A 27335-nucleotide genomic window follows, 5' to 3' on the forward strand; every position below is an offset into this window, starting at 1 on the left:
AAATCTAGAAGTCATCTTAGTCTATCTTTATAAATTCTAACCCCTAATATGTAAGTAGCCTCACCCAAGTCCTTCATAGGAAAACAACTTCCTAATCAAGTCTTATTAGAATGTAAGATAAGTATGTCATCCACACACAATACCAAAAATGCAAATATTTCCCACACTAATTTTCTTATAAACAAGACTCATCTTTGTTTTTATGAAATCAAACTCTTTATTACATCATTAAAATTTATTCCAACTTCAAGAAGTTTGCTTCAACTCATAAATATATCTCTATAGCTTGCATATATTTTTAGCATCCTTTGGACTGGCAAAATCTTCGGGTGTGACACGTACACATGCCTTCAAGTTTTTCAATGAAAAAGTAATATATTTAAATGTAACAACAAGAAAAGAAGTTTCATCATAATTTATAGAACTTGACAGAAGTGTTTCACAACCAATCACCCTTTGTACGTTTTTATGTTACCATCAATGTTAGTTTAATTTTTAAAACCCTATTTCAACTCTATGGTCTTAACCCCTTCAAGCTAGTCAACCAAGATTTGTACTTGATTTTCTGCCATGAAATCTTTCTCAGATCTCATGGCCTCAAGTAATTTGTTAGAGTTTGTGCTCGCAACCGTTTCTTGATAAGTCCTAAGTTCACCATGTGTTGTAACAAGAAATACATCTATAAGTGCATGGTTTTCTCTTAAAGATCTTCAAATTGGTTGTGTTTCCAAAAAAATTGATTGTTTCACAGTAACTAGTGGAATTTATTGTTGTTCTCTAACTACTTCGAGTTTAATATTTCTACCATTTTTAGAGATAAATTATCTCTCAAGGAAAACTGGTGTTCGGGCAATAAATATTTTATTCTTGACAGAAGTAAAGAGTTAATATACTTTTTTTCCTTAGGATATCCAATAAAAATACAGTTATGAGATTTTAAATTCGAGTTTTATAGACATATGATGTTTAACATAAGCTTTCCTACCCCCAAATTTTCATAAAAGATATACTTGTTTTTTAATCCACGTATATGGTGTATGTTGAATTGATTTAGATGGAACACAACTTAGTGTAAAGGCAATTGTTTCACGTGCATATCCTAAAAAAGAAATAGTTAAATAACCATCACTTTATCATTGATCAAAGCATGTCTAATAGGGTTCGATTCATTCTTTAAAAATTTCATCCCATTGTGGAGTATCACACTCTGTAAACTGTGAGCCAATCTCATTTTATATCAACATTTCTTTAAACTCTAAGCAAGTATTCTCTATCTTGATTTGATCAAAGTACTTTAACAATCTTTTCTAATTTATTTTGTACTTCATTTTTAATTTTCTTAAACTTTTCAGGAGTTTTTGTGGCACAAAAGGTAGATGTAGTCATATCAATTGTAATCATCATTGAAAGTAATAAAGTAAATATTCATTAGCTCACATATATCATTATGTATTAAATCCAATAAATCACTTACTCGCTAACTATGTATGAAAGTAATAAAGTAATGGAGAATAACTTTGACTTGTATATTCATTGGGCCACCTTTGAACATGTTTAACGGGATAATACTTGTGGGTTCGATTAGATCGTTGATGGATAAGAGTGGGAAACTAGAATCAGTTGTGTTCGAAGTGAGGATAATTCAGTGATTGATTTTCTTATCGCGTTATCTCGCGGCTCAACTGTTGGAGAACGTTTCTTTGCTGCACCTATAGCGAAAATGGCGCAACTCGTTGCACAGGAGGCAGCGTATATATCCTAATAGTTGCTGCTAGTTTTCTGTATTAAAAAAAAACTTTAGTCATTTTTCCCAACATGTAATATATATATATATATATATGAATAAAATCTAATTATACTTGGTGTAAAACTAAAAATTTTTAAGATAGTTAGATGAAAGAAATCAAATGTTGATTAATTATATATATGGGCAAGATCCAATATTATTTTGTTTTGCTCAATATAATAAAGTTATAAACAGCATCATGGAGGATGAACAAAGGACAAAGACAAAGCGACAACAAGACCAATCAGTCGTCCGAGCTGCAACAAAAGAGAACGAATATAACATAGCATCTTTCAGCACCAAAACAAATTCAATTGCAGCGAAAGGAAAAGCATCAAACAGCTGCAAACTGGTTAGCTTACTCAAAAAGTATAGATGAAATCCACCTGCGTGTTTTTCACTGTTCACTGTATATATGTATAATTTTATATTATTCATGAATACTGCTTTTTGCAGATGGGGTTTATGGATCTGTTCATTGTGGCTTTAATGCCAGTTCTAAAGGTAATATTGATTACTGGTCTTGGTTTGTTTCTTGCTTTGGATCGCATAAATCTATTGGGACTAGGGGCAAGGCACCATCTCAACAATGTAAGCAAATGCTTTCCTCCACTGCCTTATGGCATCATACTATTCCCAACCCTAAAACTTATATCCGTTATCTGCTGTTCTTGATGTGCAGCTTGTATTCTATGTGTTAGGTCCTGCATTTGTGGGCAGCAGCTTGGCTGAAACCGTCACTTTCCAAAGCTTTCTTAACTTGTTAGTTTAATTCCATCCCTCACCTTGTTTCAATCTTATGGGGTTCGGTTTGGTCATATTGTTTTTGTTGATGGGAACAAATGTGGTATTGTCTGTAATTGACAGTTTACCACTTTTGATTTGGACGAAAGACTGTAACCGGGGGTGGATTGGCAGTTAGCCGGTGACCTTCTCTGTTAGGATGAATGTGGTGTAGAGAAGAAAATAGCTTTCTCTAAGTGGGAACTTGGAGACAAGAAGTATAATTTTTTCAATCTCTCTTGAGGTATATATATCTCGACTGTAGGGAGACTTGTGCTAGACCTAAGATCATCATGCTTGCTAAAAGCAGGTTGATACTAGACCTAGGGTTATCATGCTATCAGCCATCAGATTTGGCTGTCGAAGTCATGTAAAAAACTAGGACATCTGGCGTTAGTGACTTTAGGGGTGACATGACATTTTCGGGGGACTTCTACATGCTTCGTTCAGTGGGTATGACCCCGGGTGTCTTTATTGGAGGAGTTTCGTCATAACAATTTTCTTTGTTTTTATTGGTAGGTGGTTCATGCCGGTGAATATTTTTATAACATACATCATTGGCTCAGCACTGGCTTGGGTTCTCATAAGAATCACCAAAACACCTAAACACCTCCAGGGAATGGTCATTGGTTGCTGTTCTGGAGGTAAATTTTTTGCTTCATTTTGTCCACCATGTTACTGTGTGATCAATTACCTGTAGAGAAAAACAATGTAAAAGATGAGCTTGTTTTGATCAGGAAATATGGGGAATTTGCTTCTTATTTTGATTCCAGCCATCTGCAAGGAGTCCAACAATCCGTTCGGAGATTCATCTATTTGCTCTACAAATGCTGAGGCTTATGCTTCACTATCTATGGCGGTATCATTTTCATATGCTCCACTATCGAAGCTTCTTTTTCTGCATTATATACTGTTAGACTTAAAAAATAGGTGTAAAAAATATCAATAATTCCTTTGTCACCAGATCATTGGATTCCTCTTTTTTAATGGTTGCTTGGTGCTTTCTTTATATGTATGTCAGCTTGAAATACTCTTCACTGTGTGGATAATTTTTTAAAGCCTGCAAAATGGTTAGAAATTCTTCCGAGATAATACTTGAAAGATCTTTAGGATACTCCAATGGAAAAACTGTAAATTCATACTTAGGACGTCTAACCAAATTTTTTTCAACAATTACTTTTATATAGAATTCTCACCTTATGCAGTTGTGAGAAGTTATTTAGCGGAAGATTGGGTAAAGTACACAAATGGTCCTCCAAATATAAGGCATTACTTTATTGAGTCTCTCAACTATTGAAAGTTACAAAATAGTCTCCTGACTATTAGGTGTTGCTTTACTGAGTTCTCCAACTATTAAAATTTACAAATAATCACCTGACTATTCATATATCACAAAGTCGTCATTCTCCCTTAAAAAATTGATGCTCGTCTGAGTTGAACGTTAAACTGCTCACTGAAATTTGATAAAAATATAATCTCATAAATGTTTGAGTTGTATTTTGTGGACTCAGTCTCTGTTTATATTATATCGTCAAGTCATTGCTTGAAATATTATGTCATCGAGTCAGTGTTTGAAAGCAACAGCGATGCCAGTAGACACCATTGAAATATAATTTTGTCATATACGAATCAACATGTTAATGTCCAGCTCAGACGGTCATCAATTTTTAACAGAAAATGACGAGTTTGGAAAATATGATAGTCAGGTGACCATTTTGTAACTTTTAATAGTCGGTGGACTTAACAAAGCAACGTCATATAGTCGAGAAACGATTTTATAACTTTTAATAGTCGATGACTCAATAAAATAAAGTCCTATAGTCAGGGGATCATTTGTGTACTAAAACCATTCTTTTATTAGTTCAGAAATCTTTCGTTCTCTCCGTTTCAAATTCACGAATTAAATTTATTACTCTCATGTTCTTGATTCTTTCATTCATTTCGTACTTTTCTTTAAGATGCTCTCAAAAGTTTATAGTAGTTTCAAAATGCATGCTTCTAGTAAAAATTGACGATGAAACTGTAAAAAATAGATACGCTATAGCTTTAACTTTGTATTTTTCTCTCTATGATTCTTTATTTGCATCATAGTTGAATTGTCTGCAAGTAAAAAAATTTCATAATAATCTTTGATCACTGCATCCCAAGCATCAACAACTTACAGATTCTAAATCATATGGTTCAACATATACCATTAGCTTCAATGTTCTAGTTGTTAAGTCTGATTTTACAGATAGGAGCCGTTTTCATGTGGTCGTACGTGTACAGCATCATGCGCATGTATGCAAGTGAAGGCACCTCTAACACTGTTTCAGAGACTTGTAAAGAAGCTTTACTACCTTCAACAAGTTGCGAATATTATTCTACTCAAGATGGACTGCCTCTAACCACCTATGGGGCAGGGAAAAAGGTTTATCCCACTTTAATTTTCATCTCCATTTTCTTATCTTTGTTACAGATGTTGATTGTAAACCGTTCACTAATATGATTAAGTTCTTGTTTTTGAGAAGATAATTCTGCATATTAAGATGATTATGGGAAAGATCGACCTGAAGAAGGTGTTTGCACCTACGGCGACTGCAGCGGTATTCCAATATACTTAACATTAACTGCATACTACTTTTGTATTTCCATTTTATACCAAACATGTGTCTTTATCCCTTCAGATTGTCGGGTTTATCGTTGGGATCGTCCCTCCATTCCGGAGGCTAATGATCGGTGATAGTGCTCCTCTTCGTGTAATCGGTACTTCTGCATATTTGTTGGGGTACGAAGCAATTCATTGTAAGCATTTAGCTTATGATGAAGTGATTTAGTTTCCGTATCTTGTGTAGCTTATGATGAAGTGATTTCGTTTTCGTAAATGCATAATGTAAAAAAATTGTTCCTATCTATGATTAAATAGTTATTTTAGCCTTTATTTTATTTTTAGAATATTTTGACTCCTAACGATTTATTTTGAGGTAAAAAGACTTCTCCATGAAATGAAATCGTTACTGAACAAATAGTCTTTTTTTAGCCAAAACTGAACAAATAGTCAACGCTCTAAAATAAAGGTATTTTTTTCTTGAAATTAAACGTTCTGGCCAAAATGCTAAAAAAATGATTAAAGTGACTATTTAGTCAAACGTTAAAATATTTTTGTCCGGATATGAAACATTGAAAACAAAAATACTTCTAAAATGGAATAGAGATCAAAATGATTATTTCATCAAACGTTAGAGACATTTTTTTGGTATTATCCTTTCCATGAAATATGAGTAGTCTAATCTGTTTTGTAAAATGCAGGGAGGCAGCAATTCCATGTTTGACATTGATACTAGGGGCAAACCTTCTTAGAGGTTTGAATGGATCAGAAGTTAGCCATATTGTGGTTATAGGGATTATAGTAGTGAGGAACATAGCGATGCCTCTGTTGGGGATATGTGTTGTGAATGCAGCACACCATTTGGGAATGGTTACGACGGATTCGTTATATCGGTTCGTTTTGATGCTTCAGTATACGGTTCCACCCGCAACTGCCGTAGGTAACGATGGAACAGCTTGTACTGCATATGATGTATCAAAGATTGATAATCTATTTTCGTCCCCTATAAAATTTTATAAATTCGTTACCTTAACATAAAATCATACGTTTGTTCCTACTACAGGTACGATATCGGAGTTTTTGCAGCTGGGACAGGGTGAAAGTTCAGTGATTATGCTATGGACATATGCAGTGGCTTCAATCTCCCTCACACTTTGGTCAACCATATTCATGTGGCTTCTTGCTTGATATTTTTGTTCAAACAAGTGCCTAATAGCCCAATATGTTGATTTAGATCATGGAAAGGCGTCGTCGTGTGCCAGAAGCTTGGTGATGCATCAGTGGTAAAGATCATTGACCTTGAAGATTAGAATTAAACCCTAACAATAAGAATGTACAACATAAAACCTTATGCATGGCTTCGCGGCCTCGTATACAAGTTAGCCATGATGAAATAAACCGTAGCTTTATAAATATACTGTCAAGTTATCTACGCTTGATGTGTATACTTTGGGGAAGTTTTGCAGTTTCTCAGAGGAACGGATTAGAAGAAATATGCAGAGGTTGCAGTCTGAAGAAACACATATATAATCTTCTCATTAAAAAGCCAGAAAGGAAGTCGTACAACAGAGAAACAACAGCATAACGTAAGGCTTGCAAATACCACAGTCCACAAAACATACATATATACATATATAACTTATAGCAACGACGGATTCATAAATATATTTTACATTTATATTAGTAGAAAAAATTCGAATGAAATAAGTATAAATCCTCACTCTAAAATGAACATTTTGAACATAAATTCTCTTATTAAGAATGCAATGAAATTACTTTAGATACATGTAGCTATATTCTTAGAATGTGCTGGATTCATGGACATTTGATTAATTCTAAGAATACGATTTTGCAATGTATTTATATTACAGAGAATAATTAGAATGCAAAATTATAATGTTCAAGTAAAGAGAATATATGATTATTTAAAGATATTTATTATTAAATTATCTTTATTTTTAACAAATTTAATTATTTAATATTTATAATTCTGAATTATCATAATGGAATCACTCGCTCCAAGAACTCCTTACTTCCACGTAAGTATTAAATAATTTTAATAAACGAACAGATAAAGATAGTTTGGAAAAAGAAGCTAAAAAGCTGGAATAGCTCAGTTGGTTAGAGCGTGTGGCTGTTAACCACAAGGTCGGAGGTTCAAGCCCTCCTTCTAGCGTTGGTTTACATTTTAACTTTTAATTTCAATCTGTTACCCTAACTATATAAATAAATTTGTCAATTGACAGCCAATGGCCCATTATCTCAGTTGGTTAGAGCGTCGTGCTAATAAGGAGAAGTTGTCAAGTTCGAAATCTGCATGGGCCAATTTTAACTGTTTGATACTTTTTCCAAATCTCTCTTTTTATTTGTAATGCTTGTTTCTCCTGACCAGGGAAGCCAATCCTGCGGGTGGGCTGGAATAGTGGAGGTGGAGCCGGCAGCAATGAAGTTAGAGAAAGTTCCAATGGCTGCTGCTAGAGGAACGTTGTTCTATAATAATAAAGGACTGATAGTAACTTTCATCCTCATTCTCCTCCATTTTATTTTTAGCATGGATGCTGTAACAAAAACACGCACAGGAATTTTACATAGGCTCTACTTCTTCGGAAGAATATGACCGACGGTCTTTCTTGTATTATTCTTGGACATGTCGTGGAATCAATTTATCATGATGTTCACGATTGTCTCGATGCGACCTTCAAGTAATTAATGAACAACATGACTGCTTCACGATGGAGTTTGTCGCTGGGTTGTTACCAATCGTATTTCATCAAAATCCTCTTGGTATCATTTACTTTTGGGTGTGTTGCTTACATTAGTGTTGTGAGGTCTGTGTAAGTGTCGTAAGAAGGACTTTTCAAGGCGTGCAATCATCGTCGGTGATGGTATGTGCTAGTAAATTTTCTAGACAAAGATTGTTGGACCACTACCACCCATTGTTTGACTAGCGATGGAGTAGTAAATCATATCAACCACCATCGTCGTCGTCATTAAACCTAAACAGAGGAAGTCACACAAACACTAGAAAATAAACAATAAAAGGTAAAAATAAAGGTGACTTCCCACATGCTCCTACAAACTCAAAACCGTCAAAGGGCAAATAATTGAGGAAGAGAGATCCCCACAAATTAATTAGAGGGATTCTTCAGAACTATCACTTGCTCTAGAAATTGTTGACTTTCAACTATTGGCCTAATAATCGAGTGTCCTGGAATAATTTACACTAAGTGTCATTACTACATAGATCTTTCAACTATTGAAGCCTAAAAATATAAATACTAATGTTCGATCTAATTCGATTACCAAAATATCTTATTTAATGAAAATATATTAAATTCATATTAAATATAATAACCGACTAATGAAAATATGTATGGATTTGATTATTTGATTCACAAGTATATGATTCTGAAATTAAATTTTTGTAATTCTTTTTACATGCAATTATTTTATGACTTTTTATCTTCTATATTTAATCTTGATTGGAATTTCAAACCTTTTGTTTATCAGATTCGTAGTATTTCCGCTTAATAAACTATTTTCAAGGTTTGAACATGAATTCTCTTGTTAAGAGTGCAATGTAGTTATTTTAAGATGGTGTAGCCACATCTCTCGGATGTATTTGGTTCAAGGATAAAAGACCAAATATAAGAATACAACTATGTAATGTGCTCACATTAAAAGAATATTATGTTGCTTTATTTGATTAATTTAACTGAAATATAAGATTATGATATTCAACAAAGAGAGTATATGATTATTTAGAAGCATATTTTATTAAATTATTCTTATTTTAAAATTTATTTATTTTTATACAAATTTAATTCTATAATATTAAATCACTTGGTCCAAAGATTCCTTTTCCACATTTATAAAATAATTTTAATAAATGGTAACACAAGGTCGGAGGTTCAAGCTCTCCTAGCGCAGATATGTTTTGCAACATCTAATTTAATAATAATATAAATATATTTGTCTGACAACAATCAGTGGCCTATTAGCTCAGTTGGTTAGAGCGTCGTGCTAATAACGCGAAGGTCGCAGGTTCGAAACCTGCATGGCCATTTTACTTTTTTTTTGTTTTTGCAAACGGCGTCAATTACTTAAATGTTATTGTTTCTCCTGATGAGGGAGGCCAATCCTCCGATTGGAATCAATCTGCTGGGTGGAACAAAGAGGCAATGGTTCCACTAACGAAGCAGGTGGGAATGAAAATAACAATGAAGTTAAAGTAGTGCTGCCTGCTGGAGGGTGGGGTTGGAGATCAAGTTCAACCAAAACCTGCCGATGAAGGCCCAACTTCGGGTTGTAGCAAGTATAAAGATGGTGGAAATCTAGACGATACATCAACGGGGACAAGGGAGGATGGGGTTTTGCTTTCAGGCTGATTATAGGAAAGGCAATTGCCGTTAATGCTAACTGCAACACCTTTATTATTCTTATACTGCTCCCTTTCCAAGTTAGTAATGCTACTATTATGTACTGCTTTTTCATACATGTTTGCTCATTAACTGCATCAATGTCAACACTTGCTTTTCATTCTTTCTTTCTCTTTTCTCATTCGCCTTCAAGTCCACCTTGTTTATACTTGGAAAATAACATGTTTATTAATGTTTCTGCTAAAGGCTGAGTGTTTCAAGTTATTCTAATGAATGTATCTCATAGTTTTTACAACACCAAAATAGGTTTTTTACATATCTATGGCAAAAAATATTTAGTGTGGTAGTTTTACTTTTAAAATATTTAATAGGGTGTTTGTATTTGATAAAGTATCTAATATGATTAGCGATAATCAGATTAGTCAAATTTAATGGTTTCCAACCCGACTTTATAAGATCAGATTTCATTTTTAAAATTTGGGTTTGAATTCGGTTAGGTTTAAGGTGAAAATTCTTTAACCCGACCCCGAGGTATTACTATAACCTCATTTATATATATAAAGATAATTAGTATAATATTCTTCTCTATTTCTTTCTTCAATTTTCTCCAATATTTTTATTGAATAAATATAAAAAATGTTTTTTTATTTATTTCTGGTCGAGTTCGAGACAAGTAAAAGTTTTCTAAACTTGTATTGAGTTGAGTGAAGGGGTATACTACTCGGGTCGGAATCAGACTGGGCAAAAATTCAACCTAACCCAATCCGACCCGTGACCATCTCTAAATATATATTCGAACTATCATAATGTATATTATTTTAGTCCTATGAATTTTTAATTAAAAGTTTAACGTTTACTGAAATTGAATATAAAAGTGCCCGTAAAGTTATTATTTATTGTAAATTAAGATATATAATTAAAAGATGTACTTACCTAAGATTGGTATCACTTTCACTGAATTATAATTTTATTAAAATAAATAGAGCTTGCGTGGAATTCTTGACCACAAGGTTGAGGTTCAAGCCCCCCTTCTAGTTCTGTTTCATTTAAAATTTGGGTATTCTATTTCCCCTTTTAATTCAAACCTAATCAAGTTGTTGTCGTCTAATTTCGTCCGAATGATTGCATTTGAGATATTCAAATAGAAATTTGGGTCGTCTGAATAATTGCTTTGATAGAGCTTCGATTTGTACGTTTAGATTTAGGTCACTGTTCTTTATTTTATTTTATTTTTTGAATTTTGGTATTTAAAAAAATTAAAGATCCTAATATTTTTTAAATAAAAATTAGTATCATGCATTGATTAGATCATTTTTTTATAAACGTTAATAGTTCATCCTTAAAATGATAAAAAACACTTTGAATATTTAATTTTTATTTTAGATAATATTTATTCAGAATTTTTTAATCATTGACAACACACACCTACAGACGCAATTGCTTGAATCTTAGACCTCTAGGAGGAACAACCGAGACAACTTAATGGGTTCCTTTACACGCCTAAATTAAAAAATAAATATAGTTTCAACATTTATTTGTATACTAAACCTTTATTTTGTAAGGGATTTGGATTTCCAACTATGAATACCTAATTGGAACTATTATTGTTTTTTATAAGGGAAAGGAGAAGGGTCATAGGAGACTAATCCAATATCAACTAGAACTAAAACGATATCTTTTACCAATATACGACGGGTTTGATGGACATTGACACTAATATTGTTGCAACATAGGACGTAGGTATATTCAAAATATAAAATTGAATGGTGGAAAGTTGAAAAAACATAATGGCCCTACATAAAAGTTGCAGTGGAGAAAACTAGAAGCACAAGGCCTAGTTGACAACTTCATTCAAGTGAACCTATGCATGCAGTAAACAGTAATTATTTCATACTTTCCATTACAAGTCAATGCCCCTACTTAGTTCCTACCTTTTTCTTTACTACTTACCAAGTCAGAGTGCTTCAGAGAAACGCAATTCTGCCGGGCCAGGACCCAGAATCCCCTTCTGCTCACTTATCTTCCCTAGTCCATGAGGTGGAGGTGGAGGTGGTGGAGCCGGAGCTGGAATTGACGGTAGTGGTGGAGGCGGCTGCTCCGCTTGTCCATTCTTCTCATCTTCTACCCATCCAACCCCTTCCCACTGGCTCTGGAACAATATAACCGAGTACAGTAAATATACAACCAAGTATGTCCATGAATCTCATACTATATGGACTAGGACTAGGAGTGAGTATTGAATCTAAATGTCTCGTATATTCGGAGGTCTGTGGCGGACACAGATACCTTTAGGAAAATGAAAGAGTCGGACCAACATAAATCTTATGAGATGAAGCTTAGAGCTATCGAACAAAAAGGCATTGCCGATTTGCCATAGTCCGTACTGCCTAATGGTCTTATTGACAACCATGTTTAAGAGAGTATAATCCTTCCCTCCTTGAAGATATGTAGAAATTATCCAATCCAACTAAGGTCAATGGCATATCTTAGATGGAGTTTGAATGAGAATACTAAAGGCCTTCGGGGGGAAAGATGCTTATGGATCTATTAGATTATTGTCGTAAATACTTGCCTCATCATGGTCGTAACTACTTTCGGGCAATAACGGGGTTGCAAGTGGGGGGACAAGATCTGGGTCAGGTTTTTGAAATATAAATGTTGTATAGAGACCTGCAAAAGGAAACCAGCAGCAAAAGAATGAGATCCTGAACAAGAAATGATGAACCAACAAGACAGGTAAGAAAGCATTCACCTAAAACATCGTAAGATCGAGGAAGAAGTCTCCCCCGTGGATCCAGAAGATTTGGACCAGCATTCAGCATCATGCCTGAAAGCAATGATCTGAGAATGAATCGGAATTAATAGTTAAGAACAAGAACAACAAAGCATTTATTGAACTCAATAGTGGAAAAATTGAATAAAGGTTTCACCTACTTGTTATCATCGTAAAATTCGGTTAAGTTCTGAATCTCCACATATTCAAGACCAGCTTCTCTGGCCAACCTGAGTTGCACAGCAGATTAGACGTCGATTGCTGGATTACATAAATGTCAAAATACAAGGGATAACATATTTATATGATTGAACAAAAGATGTTAAAAGTTAATCTGAAAAGGAAAATCAAACACTAAAAACACTAAAAAAGGAAAATCAAAGTTAACCTTGCCAAGCAAGCTTCCAGAACCAAACACTAAAAACAGAATACCAGGACGTAGTATGGTTAAGTTTAAGGTACAATCAGTAGAGGACAATCAACCTGATTAAGCTTGGAAAATGAACCAAGCAATGGGTCTCAGCAGAGACATCACTCGAAAATTTCAACTGGTATTTCTTTCCAAACAATGGAAACCTGGATTCAATAGAATGATGCAAAAATGTTTTCAATAAATAACCCAAATATGATCATTTTTATTTTCTGAAGAGCAAACCCAAATATGATAATTAAAAAAGCTTAGAAACATCTAAAATTCATACATACTTTTCTTCCTCAATTTCAAAGGTGATCGTGTAACTCTCAGACCGAATGCAATTGGGAACGATGTTGGGCTTCATACTGCTACTTCTGTTGTGGTACGCTTCAACATTTTTCTGGTACTTTGCCCTGTACATCCATAATAACAAATATTTTATGCTTTTCTCCATATGGCAACTCCATGAAGGCAATATCTCATGTCGAAAATATGGAAATGAACACAAGGTCGCTCACGCACCCAAAGATACGAGTGTAACTTATAAAACTGAGTATAACAGAAAGAAATAAAAAAAATCACCCAAAAAAGTTAGAGCCATCATCAAGTAGGATATTGACCAACCTTGGTAAAAATAAAAGACATAATAATCTATATGAAACAGTTTTGCTGCGGCTCTCTAACTTAAATGGCCAAAATGGAAACCAGAACTCCTCCATAAATACATCTGAAGTGTGAAGCTTAGTTCTGGATGAATCTGAATGTTACACAATTACTGGAAGCTAGAAATTTCAGAATGCAATCAAAATCACATCAGCATATAGGAGACCTACATAGATTATTATTTACATTCACATTCTTGCTCTTATATTAAGCTGGTAAAAATGCATATAGATCCCAACAATGATCTTGTAGATTCATAACCTACATGCGGAGTACAACTCATCTTTCTCTGAACATTAAGTGTTTTAACATCAACCAATTGTTGAAAATTGGGACCCTCTCTCCTAGAAGTTGAATTTATGGTCTGCACATGATTATGTTTGTTGATCGGGATATGTATCAAGTAATCAACTAGATAATAGCAAGAAGAAACTAAAGCAGACTAAAACATTTAAGCAATCATCAAATTCCAGAAACAGGTGCAGCATGAATCAAAAGAAAAAGATAATTAAAATCCAGAAACATAGGTATTTTCCAATCACTATTTCATACCATATGGTAGATGAGTCAGGAGTGATACCAAAAAAATAACCCCCTGGTTTCAACAAAAATGACACATTACTTAGAAGTCTCCTTGCCTTCTCTTCAGTTTCAAATCCCAACTGCAAGTAGAAGAATAGAAATGCGCTTCAGATTCATCACATTTGTTCTCATGACAAATCAAAACCCAATGTTCACATATAACATATTGAACTACATACAACGTACCTGCAAATGCTGCAAGCAACAGACAAGATCAGCCAGAATGTCCTTATCTTGCAACAGGGTTTCCAAATTATCCTGTCAAAGGAATATGCAGTCAATGGCAGGAGAAGAGAAAAACATTGAATAGATTCAACCTTTTTAAAGTTAAAGGCTAAACTGCAACTTTCACCAGAATATTAGTTACAATTGAATAAGAGAAGGCAGCTTCATTCAAAGATCAAAAGCATAGATCAAAATGGTTTTCAGCTTTTGCAACAAAGTAACAAATGGGTCAAGTCTTCTACTATAAACCACCACAAAAATAACATTTCCGTCTTCATCAACAAAATGCATAGAATTGTGCTAGAAGGATGAGGAATAATGCTTCCTAAGGAAAATTTGTACTAAGATTGCAGAAACACACACTCAAGGTAAAGAAAAGAATAAGTGTAACATTGACAAGAACATTTTTAATCAGAACTAAATGAGAATCAAAGAAATTTCATCTAGTTTCTACGAGGGGAAAATTGCTCCACATATACATATTCATACACACATGGAAAGAAATGAACATATTCACCAAATGGGGTGTAATAAAAGAAGCTCACAATGCAAGGATCAGCCTCAAAGAACTCAGAAGTGAAGCTTTTTCGCTGACTCTCCCATGCTTCCCTCACTTCATTTATCCCAGGTGACACAACATCTGCAATTAACATTCATTTTTAACATTTACTGTCAATCACCACAAATCACAACCAACCTATCATGAACTTAACTCGTGGTTTCATTCTCCAGTGCAAGATTACTGAAGACTAACTCCGGGACAAGAAAATCATTCATCATCAAAATAAGCACTTCAAACCCATTTCAACAATCACCATCATCTATCAATACACACGTAAACTTAACAATAAGTCGAGAACTATGAACATTGAACCTATATATTCAACAGTTAGCATTTCCACTTTACATTAGAAAAAGCAAAAACAACATAGCAAAACTACCAACCAAACCATAAGAACCCTAACTCGATTATGCATGATTGGGCACTTTCGTTTCCTGCATAGTGAAATTTACTTAAGATAAATAAAGAAAGGAATGAGGAGAGGGTGTTTGTGAAAATTCCATACCAATTCCAACATAATGGCCGATTTGAGGTCCATCCCATTTCTCTGCGTCAGCTCCACCACAGCAATACAAGTCGCAGACGGTGGCATATGGGTGGACAAATATTTTGATGAGGGCGGTTTTAGCGAACTCGTATAGTCTATGGTGAACCGCCTCGGCTCCGGGAACTGGATACCCACTCATTTCTTTATTTTTTTTCCTGTTTTTTCTTGCCGCCCACTTAGTCAAACGGGTAGTATTGGCTGGGTAGAAAAATGTGACCGTAAAAGCATAGATTGGTTTAATAATAGGTAAAATTAAGGAAATAATACATACGAGGATTTTTTTTTTTGAATAATGAGATGATTGAGAATTATTTTAGGATTTAGATAATTTGTTACATGTACATGAAATTCGTCACATGAAGGTGACGAGTTTAGAACTTATTATGCGGAGGTGACAAGTTTCATATAATTTTGATATATTTTATATGATGAGTTTTACTTTTTTTACTATATTTTATAAGACTCGTCATCCACTTGACGAGTTTCACATATACTATAACAAGTAAATTAAATCCCAAATTAAATTTGAGGATACTCTATTTTACTAATTAACTATTCCATCTACATTTTATTATTAATAAGAGCGTTTTATTTGAAAAAAAAATCTTTATTTGAATGAAATCTATTAATTTGTTAATAATTAGTTTTTTAATACATTAACAATTAATTTGGTTTTACATATTAGATGGATACAGATGAATTAAAATATTAACGTGACATTCATATATATACACAATTGATGACATGACATAAAAAAAAAATTTTATTATATATTAAAATATTTAAAATTATATTTGCGATTCTAACCTGTAGACATACAAATTCTGTAAGCAGTTTTCATTATATTTGTATAGATCAATTCACCCGGCAGAATATCGATTAAAGCCACGAAAAAAGGAATTGTACACATAAGAAATGTCAATGGAAATTTCAGTATTTGCATTTCCCCATCATTCATCATCTTTATTTCTCAGATGGAAACATGAAATTGCAGGAGCAGCCTTGAAGAAGACATAAAAATATGATGAAAATTTCAAGCAAAATTTTAGATCAATAACGATTTGGTTCTCGTGAAGAAGTCGAATGATTTGAAAAGAATGTTGGTAACCATTTCGGTAACCAGGACGGCAATGGAAATTTCTGGGACAAATAACAATGATCCGTTTGAAGAATTATTAACAAGCTTGAAGAAAGAGACCTCTCCACTATAGCTGAATCTCCTGGGATTTCAACACAATGTTATCACAGCAGCAGCCTCCCAATATCTTTGAAGTTTGCTTTCAATGCTGAAATAAATGCACCTGCAACAAACATTGCAGAAATCTCAGGCAGGTATCATACTGAGGTATTTTAGATATGGGGTTTGCATCGTCTTTCAGAATATTTGTATTTAGAGCAGTGATTTATACCTCCAACTTTGCCGTCAAAAACACGATGATCAGCAGATAATGTCAAGTTCATTTTTGTGACAATTGCAGGCCTCTCAATTCCTGCACAGGAATTCAATAAATGATATGCAAAACATTTTGAAGCATAACATATAAAGAAGCATACTGGACAAGGGTAACTTACCATCACTTCCAGCCACTGGTTCAACAAATTTGTTTCCTCTACCGACGGCAAGGATACCAGCCTGCCAATATAACGCACAAAGATTTATAGCACCTTGCAATGTCAGATCTCTTTATAGCAATATTTTTTAGAGTGGTTAGATAATCTAAATGTTGCCTCTAGGATAAAGTCCCTTAAGAAAAACGACATTAGGAGTAGTTCACTGTATTCAAAGTGAATATTATCAACAAATGGAATAGAAGTATGCTTTTTCAAATTTATTGCTTTTTGTAGAAGAAAATGTCATTAGACCAGAGCTACATTTTCCTTTTGAGGACTGAATGTAACATTATTCATGGATGGGATAAGGCTGAAGCTATATTAATGTTTTCTCAATGAAGACAAATGATGTTGTGATAAATGATCTCGGTGGGTGCATGTATGAGCAAGCATGTAGCACATTCTCAGCTTATATGTACAAATATGTGCATGCAAACGTGTCTGTGTGTGAGAGAGAGAGTACCTGTGGGGGATTTATAATTGCACAAAAGTGGTCCACGGGAAACATTCCCAGATTTGAAACTGCAGAAATTACAATTTCTCAATTTATTTCAATATTAAAAAAGTAGAATAGAAAACTAATATCCCATACATATATATTAAGTTCATACCTGAATGTTCCTCCTTGAAATTCGTTTGGTAAAAGCTTCCCAGCCCGTGCCTTTTCAGCTAGTTGCTTTACCTGATGGCCAAGTTAAAGAGATGAGCATGATAAAACCAAAACCAGAATGAAAATCGATGATTACTAAATTATTAACTGGAAAAAAAAAGATCAAAAGAATGAAAATTAGCATATAATCCTGACCTTGTCGGCTATCATCTAGTACATTGCAGATTGTTTTAAACATCTAGTTTAACTTAAGCTACATCTATATGGAGTTTTTGATTAGTCAACATGTTTAAAGGACAAACTGACACAAGCACATCTCAATCTGTGTTGTGTACCTAGATCTAAACAAGCTCAAGAAAGAGAAAACAATGCTGTTAAACTAAAAGCGGGTAGAGGTTGAAGATGAAAGTACCTCTGAGGAGATCAATGAAACGGATTTCTGATCGGCATTCCTTACAATTGGGGTCATTAAACCCTGTAACGCAAATAATTTAATAAGTCGGTTGGTCCATAAAACCTGAGACCAGTATGTTATAGGATGTGTACCTTCTCAGTAGCAACTGCAATTGATATGTCAACAGAATCACATAAAATTATTTCCCCTTTCTCAACATCCCAATAAGCTGCAGTCATTGACATAGCAACATTTTCAGTTAGAAATAAGCCAAAAAGGCTATAATTTTTGTTGAAAGCTAAATAGTCACTGAAGAAAAACGAATTATATACGTATTTCCCACTAAAAAAGGCACTTATTATTGGTAATCTGATGCAGGAATTTCTTATAATTAGTGCGGACACTAAACACACTTGTTTGATCAATTAATCCCTTAGTGCCCTTCCAGTGTGAAACTTCTTCAAACAAATTAGTACTCCAAGTAAACTTCCAGTGTGCAACCACATATTATTGACACAAAAACAAAATTTTCCTCATCTGGATATTAGAGAAGGTTCATCATACACCCATCTAGTTTGATGTAATAATTTAACTTCAGATTTATATTGAAGTGAAGAAATATTTTATACAACAATAAAACAGTTTCCAGACTATGCTTTTCAAACTAAGCTGAAAACCATTTATAGACCAGCAACTACGACTATCTGTATAAATACTTACTGATGGGTAAGAAACAAAATGACCACACAGTCTAAGGGCAATTCCTTCATTAAGGAATGTTTAAGTTCTGGTGTGGGTGTGAAAAACAAGCAGCGCTGGGAACAGAATGAGAGAGGATTACACCCCAACTAATAATTCAGACAACAAATCAACAATAAAATATGCATAAAGATAGAAAAGAATACAAACAAAATATTTTCTTATTCAAAAGCACTGGAAAATACATTTTTGGACATGCAACAGTTTAAAAATGTGTCCCTTCCAATGTCTACATCTGTAAAACAGATTGGAATCTAGCCTAAGAGAGAAATAGCACCCAACATCTCTAGGAATATTTACATCTAACAATAGGTCATGCTCTTATTGGTTGCCTTGCCTTGGCTACCCATGTTTACTAAGAAATCTACGAGGACCAACTTTAATGAAATTTAGTCTTACCATTAGCTTCAGGTACATTTTTCAGAGCAACTGCAATCGCTTTTATGACAATGTCATTGACTGAAACTTTAATATCATGCTTCTCTGCAAATTAAGAAAGCATAGAACGATCAGTAGTAAAGCAAGCTACCAACAAGAAAAATCAAACTGATGATACAGGGATTAATTCAATACCTTTAAGCTCCTTCCTAAAAGAAAGAAGAGGGTCCAGTACAACATCTGATGAACACAATAAAACTGTTAAGTTTGAAAATTAAATGATACTAAAACTTGTAGATAAATATTTTATGTTCCTACCTGAAGATAAATACAAATGCGGTGTAGTCTGTTTAGATTCCAATAACCTCCTTGCAATAACCTGCAGAATGAACACAAATGCAGTAAAAAGAAAGAATCAAAGTTCTCCATTAACTCATTAAACATATAAAAAAGATAAATATTTTATGTTCCTACCTGAAGATAAATACAAATGCGGTGTAGTCTGTTTAGATTCCAATAACCTCCTTGCAATAACCTGCAGAATGAACACAAATGCAGTAAAAAGAAAGAATCAAAGTTCTCCATTAACTCATTAAACCATATAAAACAACATACTTATCAAGAACAATCAGAACAACATTTGAATATATAGTATATAAAAATGTGTGAAAGAAGAAATCCAAGAATACCAAACAAATAGATCAATTGGAATATGTCCTAATAGCAACATTTGACAGTATAACAAATGAAAAAGTTGTCAACACTCAACGGAACTTATAGCTGTAACAGATGCATTTTTTCTTCGAACTACTTAGATTTCACAACAAAGAATCAACAATAAGACTTTCCTTGAGTTAAGGTATTTTATTATCTAAAAAATTAATTAAAATATTTATAGAAAGCCATCAGACATTTACATGCATGAACTTAAAGGAAGATTAGCGTTTTCAAATACTTCTAATGCAGTTAAATTTTGAGAACACTGCTAATTATATGGCCATTCCATATGCATTCGACTCAAACAAAATCTGGAAGGCATGCCTGAAAATGGAACACAGCAAAAAACAGCATGCTCCCCTCTATACCTTAAATATCTTGATTTGTTCACATAGACATTTCAAAACATACCGAGGTTCACATTCTATAGATTCCTTATTTCATTTCCAAGTAGAGCAGAAAAAGAATAAAATTAAATAAAATAAGAAAACCATCTCAGTCAGATCTCATTATTCTATTCAATCAATACTCTGTAAATCTACTGTGGAATAACCATAAAGGCCGTCTTTTTGGTGAACTCAGATTAAAATAGTTTACTTTCCAATGCAACTGAGCTATTAAGCAATAAACCAAGTCCTTTGACTGTAGCTCCCCTTAACTTCCATCAAACGAATTCATGTAAAATTCCCAATTTGGCAAAGTACCTTGCATCATTTTAATTCCAAACCATTCAACACTACCATCTGCCTTTAACATCAGTTATTAACACATACATATTAACTTTCTTATGTTGAATTCATTACGCGTATTTTTTCCCAATCTCCTACATCAAGCTACCCTTAAGTTTATGAATAGGTTGACTTTTATCTTTAATATTGACCTAGTTAGTTAGTCCAATGCCAAAGTCTCTTGCATTTTAGTTCCCATATAATTGGTCAATGAAACATACCTTGCGAATTTGAGTATTGGGAAAGTCTTCAAAAGAAACTGACTGCAGTGGATGAGTCTTTGACTCGGGACTCCCTGAAGGAGATTTCTGAGTGCTGGTTTGAGGTGATGGTTTTTTTTCAGATGGTGAAATTTTGGACGATCCTTTTCCAGACTTAATTGCATCCAAAACATCCCCTTTAAGCAAAGTACCATGAGGACCTGATGCCTTAAGTGATTTAGCATCTAATCCATATTCCGAAATAAGCAACTTGGCTGATGGACTGATCTTTGTAAAACCAGACTTCTGCTCTTTAACTTCACTTTTGGATTCTTGATGCTTTGGTTCTTGCTTTTTGACAGCTGAATCACCCGCAACGGAACTCTTCACAGCTTCGATATCATTTGGATCTTCAACCTTGCAAAGTAACAAGCATTAGTCCTCATATGCTTGATGTCATTACCATTAACTTGACTTCGAAAAATTCAGTGACCAAACATAAAGAGGTCAATTTACAACAATATGAAATCAACTTAAAAGCACATAATGACAACTTACTGTTATTGCAATAGGTTGTCCCACAGCCACGTCCTTTGAACCTTCAGGAGCCAGTATCTTTGCTAGATAGCTACATCCCACAATTTCAACTCACAATTGTAAGTTTATAATTAACATAAATTACTCACAGAAATGAAAACCATGTCGATCTCACATCTAAGAAAGCCTTTCCTTTTCTATTAACCCATAGAAAACACCCTTGCTTCTTAATTGAACTGTGCTCAACCTGCTTTTGTGGTCAAGTCATAGAATTTGACTTATATAGTTCAGTTTTTCCAAAATGGTGTGTTCTCAAATTGGCATCTTATAAGTATTTTTACCCTGCTAGTCTTACTACCAGATATGACATCTACATATGTGTTCTATGGCAAACTCATGCTTATGCCTCACAGTGATGTTTATGCCCCCTGATTTTTGGGGTATATGAGCATAGTCATATTCATCTTAAGTCATATTGAGTATTCCATAAGCGCCAGTTTGGATGATTTAAGCTTGATACTTCACTATTTCTCATCTTTTTGGATGGATAAAATAACAAATGATCAGCTATAGAAATAAAGCTAGTGTGGCATCTACACTATCTATAGGCATCAATTTCGTTCTTTCGCATCAGACTTGCTACCAGAAATAAACTCAAAAGCAAATAAAGAATATTACCCCTCTTCAAGGCTCTCAAATTCGAGGGTTGCTTTGTCGGTCTCAATCTCACATATGATGTCCCCCACTTCAATCTGCTCAGAGTTAGATATTAATGTGAACAAGGTTATGATTCACTCAAGCAGAAAGAGATAGCATTTTAAAGTGATCTTAATAATGTGTGCTTATAAAACCAACCTTGTCCCCTTCTTTTTTTGTCCACTTGAAAATGTTACCCTGATTCTGTTATGAAATATGAAAGGGCAAACATAAGTTTTTCAGTAAAAAATGTCAGAAGAGTAGGTTCATGTTTTAAACTAAAATTTCTTACCATTGTAGGAGAGAGTGCTGGCATTCCAATAACAATGTGTGGAGGAAGATCTGATGCATTGACATTAGAAGAACTTGGTTTGTCTTCCTCTTTGGAGCTTTCAATATCCTTAGGAGCTGTTTTCTCATTGACATCTGATCCACCCCCAAGTGTAGAAGGGATCTTCTCGATATTTTGTTCATCCTCAACCTTGTCAACCCATCCAAATGAGTTTTAACCAACTGTTTATTGCATAGTTGGTACTCAACAAAAATTATTACTTTCTTTGTCCCAATAAATTTGTCACTTTTGTGTTTTTAAATTGTCCCATTCAAATTGTGACTTTGAAAAGTTCAACTATTAAAAGTCATATTTCCTTTTCTACTCTTTTTCTTAGTTTCCCCTGAAAAACAAAATTTAATTTTTCAAGGAAAATTGTCATTTGAATTATTTTACATCACATCCCCTACAAAAACTTTTTCTTCCTAAAACAACGTTAAAAGTCAACATGAGACAAAAACAGGACTTAGGGAGTAATTAAAAGCATAAAAAATGAAAAGAAAAAAAAGGATATCTTCAAAAGCTTAGTGTTTTTGAAGGTTTTATTAGTTGGGTTAGTAGGACAGCCAATATAGAGGCGGATGTCCTAGCTAAGGCGGGTATTGGTTGAATTATGCTCTGTTAAGGGCTGTTTCTTTTTGGTTTTATATCTCTTGAGGGAGATGGTTTGTATTACTTTGTTATATTTGAGTTTATTGAATCCTAGGGCACTCCTTTCCTCCTTGTGTGGATTAAGGAACTATTTTTAAGTTCCGTTAACCACCAAGGGGGTTTATTGAGGCCTTTTATTCCTATCAAAAAAAAAAAAGCTATTCACTGTTGAATAAGATCAAAATTTATTGTTAATCAAAAAGGTACTTTTCCAATGATGTTATCACTTTTTATGAATCTTATGAACGTAAGTCCTATTTATATTGTTGTTATTCCTTAACCATTATCGAACCCTAAGGAGCATAAGAAGTGTTTAACTTGCAAAAACTGGTACACAGAGCAGATATTCATTAGATCAGAAAGGGCTGTAGAAGAGCATGGTACAGAAGACAGAGAAAAATCCCAGGCACCAAGCTAGACTATTTTCTTCTAGAAAATTTCAATCTGAATCAGATTTATAAATTTATTTATAGTATGCCACTAAAGGATTGACAAAAGAATAAATACCATTACTGCAATGGGTTGCCCCACAGGCACATCTTTTGACCCATCAGGTACTAGTATCTTGGCCAGAAACCTGAAGATAAGCACTCCAACCATAAGCAAAGGGAAAAGAAATTAAGAATGGATATGAAATTCAATAATTCAGGTGTACCCTTTGGTCAATTTATGCAAGATGAAACCCCACAAGAAAATTGTATAGAAGGTTCACATGAAGCAATACTAAGCTGTAAAAGGAAACTGGAAATCCCATAGGCAGAGCAAATTTAGGGGCATTACCAACATGCCACTCTAAGGAATAAATTATGCCATAAATCAAACACTGTCGAAGTTGAAAATTTTAAAGCAGTAAGAGGAAAGAATATAGTTTACCCTTCTTCAAGACATTCAAACTCAAGTGTGGCTTTATCTGTCTCTATTTCACACAGTATATCACCTGGTTCAATCTGTTAGATAAGCATGAAAAGTGAAAACTAAATCACAACGAAATAATTAAATCAATTAATTCTCTGCAATCTGGACCTTACCACAAGATATTTTTCTTTTTTAACTATCTTTAATTTATAATTCAGATATAAAGACCATAGTCCATACAATCTACACCTTCCAGTAATTACTTATATAACTCACCTTATCTCCTTCTTTCTTCTTCCATTTTGCAATGTTACCTTGGGTCTGCACCGAAGCAACAAGTATCACAAGCTTGACCAATGGAATAACGGGAGAACATCTATATCCTAGAAATTTTATGATGTTTAGCATCCCAAAATATATTACCATTGTTGGAGACAAAGCAGGCATCCCCAGCACCGTATGCTCAGGAAGGTCTGTAATAAACATAATGATAAGCAAGGATACAAATTTTTGGCAGATATCACAATGAAAGGAAACATGCAAAACCTAGTTACTAAAAAAAATAGAGGAAATATGTACCATTTTGATAAATAGACATGAACCTAGAACCTATTCTAACCCGTCTCCATACTTTTAAAGCTAGGCTAAGGCCCAACACCCCACCAATGCATTATGAAACCAGAAAATCTATTTAACTTACCTAACCAAAAGTGATACATTCCAATTTGAAACATTAAGATAATATAAGTAAAAGATTTTCAAACAGATTTTGCACAAAGACAATTTACTGAATACTGATTCAGCATTAGTCTAACCAGCATCTGTCCTTAGACAGCAGAGAGGCAAACATGAGAAATCTAAAATAATGAACCACAGTCTCATACATAATCCTTGTATCATTAATACCGAATAATCTAGTTAATTGGCTTTTAGAATTTCCACCACCCATCATGCAATATTGTTTCTGATTAATAAAATATAGATGACTCTTACTTCAACATATACCAAAAATTTGTGGAAGTTTACCAGTAAATAGCTCTTTGCGTAGATAAATATCCATGACTAGCATTTAAGACATGATTAATAAAATATAGATGACTCTTACTTCAACATATACAAAAAATTTGTGGAAGTTTACCAGTAAATAGCTCTTTGCGTAGATAAATATCCATGACTAGCATTTAAGACATAAGTCCAGTGCCCAGCATTTGTCAAGTGCTAGGTTATGACTCTATTTCAAGAAATTCATGCAACAACCAATAAGTTCTACAAGGAGACCAATCCAATAAGTACATTTTGTAATAGATAGAGAGAGAGATTAAACGGTCAAGCTATTCTAGTTGTAAAATATTTTTACGACTCAGATACCAATCATAAGATCATATCTACTTTGCAGTTATTGGAAATGGGGGAAATGCATAGTAAATCACTCAGACGAACTCTGTCAAGACTTTGAAAACTGCAATCTGCAACTACAATCTGCAGAAGAGAAATGTTTAAGTAGAGATGCCGTATACCTGCAGAAGAGAAATGTCGAACTCCAATCTGCAACTGCAAAACATATTGCATCAGAAAACAACCTAACTGCAGAACAATGCAAGTAGTAATTAAATACCAACCTTGAGCTTTGATGAATTACTGCATTCTCCAAATATGCTGAACAAAGCATTGGGCCTGCCATGAGAGGAAGAAGCGGTAAGACTCAGAAAGTATGCAACCCAGCAACATATGTCCAAATAAAAGCATATTAAATCAAATTTAGTCCACTTTCGTTATTTACACAAGATTGTATTGGTTTTGGATAGGAAAATAAGAAGGGAAAACAACATCGGCCAACTCAAAACCCAGTTAAAAGTTATTCCCTAAATGTTGTTTGGTTTAAATTGTGTTACGCAAGCAAGAAAAGGTTATCGTTACAAATACAGATAAAATTAAATTGGTATAGGTCTTAAAGTAGGAACATGAATGATGAAAAAGTAAAACTAGTGCATAAGTGAGTAACAAATCATGTAAAGCCGTAGTAACAAAATTTAATCTTGACAATAGGAAGTCAATAGATGCAAACCTTAAGCAAGATCCATTCCAGTCCTTGAAAGGTCTTTCCACATTTGAAGTGCTGCAGCAGCAAATCGATAAGAAGGATATAAGCAAAAGAACTGAAACTCATGTCCAGGTGTTACACTTAACACGAATTAAAGGACATATCATATGATACAACTGACAAAGGAAAGTCACAATTAAGAATCAGATTCCTACCTCGTAAGAGTTAACTTAAAATGACAAACTGCTATTTTTCACTTGGAAATGAAAGCATTACTTAGATAGCAAGAACACTATGCATAATGTAACTTAAAAAATAAGGCTATATATATATATAATTACAGAGAGAAAGAAAGATTATCCGGTAACATTTTTCTCCATAGTTTTATTTCAAGCACCATTGCAATAAAATTCTCTATCTAATTTCAAAACAGAAATTCTCACAAACCCAACTCTCAAAATCACTAGTTTCTCCAATTAAAAAAAGAAGAACATCAAAAATGCAATTCTCCATTCGATTTCAAAAACTAAAAATAGCACAGAAAAAAAAAGAAAATAAATTCTAAACATTATTACTTCCCATCCAAAAAGATTCCAAACAGATGCATAAGATGATTATCATTGAAAGTATCCAATACAGTTCATAAATGGAAAGGAAGAGAATAAATACCGAGAGAGTGATCTGGGTGAGGCGTAGGAACATAGAAAACGTGCTCTAAAGAGAGACGGGACGGCTCTTGAGAAAACTGGGTTCCTAAGCCGTGAAATTGCCATTGAAAATTGCTTTCAGAAAAAGAATGTCGGAATTAACAGCTTCGATTTTATTTAAATTACAGTTTCGTAGAGGAAGAAGAGGAAATGAAGGGGGTGAAATGTAAAGTTGGTTCTTTTGTTCTTCAGATCGAAAATGGCTGAGCCAAAGCGCATCCATCGGTGACTTTGCAACTAATTATTGAATAAATTACAACAATATTCCCTACCATTGATATTACTTTATACTTTCATCACTTAAGTTCAGAAAGTTACGTTATAGATCAATAATGATAGAAATAGTAACTTCAATGGTAAGAAGAAAAATAAAAATTACCTAAATTTAAGTGATCACTCCTGAATTTTTCCCTCTATTACTATTAAGGCTTAATTCACGAAGTAACACTCCAAGTATAACTGTTTTCCTACTTTGCATTTTTCATTTATTTTCATTTTGAATCTTAAAGTATACCCATTTTTCATTTTTGGAGTCCAGAATAATTTTAACCAATTAACTCGTGCCACATGGAATTTAGATTTTGTTTTTATTCTTTCAACTCTAACTAACCTTTATTTTCTCCAAGTGCCACTGGTAACTGTCGCATCGTTCCTTCCTTGTTTTCCTCTTCAACAAGAATGTATTTGCTTTTCTCCATTTATTTGGATGTTTTAGCTCATTATAACTATACTTGTGAATATTTTTTATTTACATTCGATTATTCTATTTAATTTTTAAAATAAGTTTTTTCTCTTACGAATCTACTTGAATTTTAGTT

At 33.8% G+C, this 27335-nt stretch overlaps 3 protein-coding genes and 2 non-coding genes across 6 annotated transcripts; 3 read left to right on the plus strand and 2 right to left on the minus strand.

The window, feature by feature from the left end:
- The first annotated feature begins 2105 nt into the window (after positions 1 to 2105).
- LOC120174544 (protein PIN-LIKES 1-like) lies at positions 2106 to 6604 on the plus strand. Its single transcript, XM_039181355.1, has 10 exons — positions 2106 to 2155; positions 2243 to 2377; positions 2469 to 2548; positions 3089 to 3213; positions 3307 to 3428; positions 4803 to 4979; positions 5080 to 5154; positions 5236 to 5336; positions 5858 to 6096; positions 6220 to 6604. The coding sequence occupies exons 2-10, from the start codon at positions 2243 to 2245 to the stop codon at positions 6342 to 6344; spliced, it is 1179 nt and encodes a 392-aa protein (XP_039037286.1). The 5' UTR covers positions 2106 to 2155; the 3' UTR covers positions 6345 to 6604.
- A 654-nt stretch (positions 6605 to 7258) lies between these two features.
- On the plus strand, positions 7259 to 7332 carry TRNAN-GUU. Its single transcript has one exon. It is a non-coding gene; the product is annotated as a tRNA-Asn (tRNA).
- A 1814-nt stretch (positions 7333 to 9146) lies between these two features.
- On the plus strand, positions 9147 to 9221 carry TRNAI-AAU. Its single transcript has one exon. It is a non-coding gene; the product is annotated as a tRNA-Ile (tRNA).
- A 2161-nt stretch (positions 9222 to 11382) lies between these two features.
- LOC120174579 (mRNA cap guanine-N7 methyltransferase 2-like) lies at positions 11383 to 15472 on the minus strand. Its single transcript, XM_039181378.1, has 10 exons — positions 15261 to 15472; positions 14739 to 14833; positions 14155 to 14226; positions 13939 to 14048; positions 13014 to 13136; positions 12792 to 12884; positions 12470 to 12538; positions 12288 to 12376; positions 12108 to 12205; positions 11383 to 11684 (listed from the first exon to the last, which is right to left on the minus strand). Exons 1-10 carry the CDS (start codon positions 15439 to 15441, stop codon positions 11490 to 11492), a joined length of 1125 nt encoding a protein of 374 aa, XP_039037309.1. The 5' UTR covers positions 15442 to 15472; the 3' UTR covers positions 11383 to 11489.
- A 681-nt stretch (positions 15473 to 16153) lies between these two features.
- LOC120174727 (dihydrolipoyllysine-residue acetyltransferase component 1 of pyruvate dehydrogenase complex, mitochondrial-like) lies at positions 16154 to 26690 on the minus strand. Of its 2 annotated transcripts, none has more exons than XM_039181496.1 (23): positions 26480 to 26690; positions 25835 to 25885; positions 25389 to 25443; positions 25287 to 25320; positions 24193 to 24242; positions 24046 to 24090; positions 23788 to 23861; positions 23422 to 23491; positions 22225 to 22413; positions 22092 to 22136; positions 21915 to 21988; positions 21258 to 21327; positions 20721 to 21116; positions 19529 to 19589; positions 19250 to 19294; positions 19076 to 19159; positions 18070 to 18146; positions 17936 to 17998; positions 17528 to 17595; positions 17377 to 17440; positions 16875 to 16935; positions 16712 to 16792; positions 16154 to 16603 (listed from the first exon to the last, which is right to left on the minus strand). In XM_039181496.1, exons 1-23 carry the CDS (start codon positions 26581 to 26583, stop codon positions 16545 to 16547), a joined length of 1920 nt encoding a protein of 639 aa, XP_039037427.1. In that variant the 5' UTR covers positions 26584 to 26690; the 3' UTR covers positions 16154 to 16544. The 2 variants fall into 2 exon arrangements, 1 of the variants encoding a protein (XP_039037427.1); XR_005521195.1 differs by having other exon boundaries at positions 16585 to 16603; positions 17377 to 17435; positions 17525 to 17595.
- Positions 26691 to 27335: the final 645 nt, after the last annotated feature.

The sequence above is a fragment of the Hibiscus syriacus genome, unplaced genomic scaffold (assembly GCF_006381635.1).
Source record: "Hibiscus syriacus cultivar Baekdansim isolate YM2019G1 unplaced genomic scaffold, ASM638163v2 tig00112114_pilon, whole genome shotgun sequence".
Taxonomy (NCBI): domain Eukaryota; kingdom Viridiplantae; phylum Streptophyta; class Magnoliopsida; order Malvales; family Malvaceae; genus Hibiscus; species Hibiscus syriacus.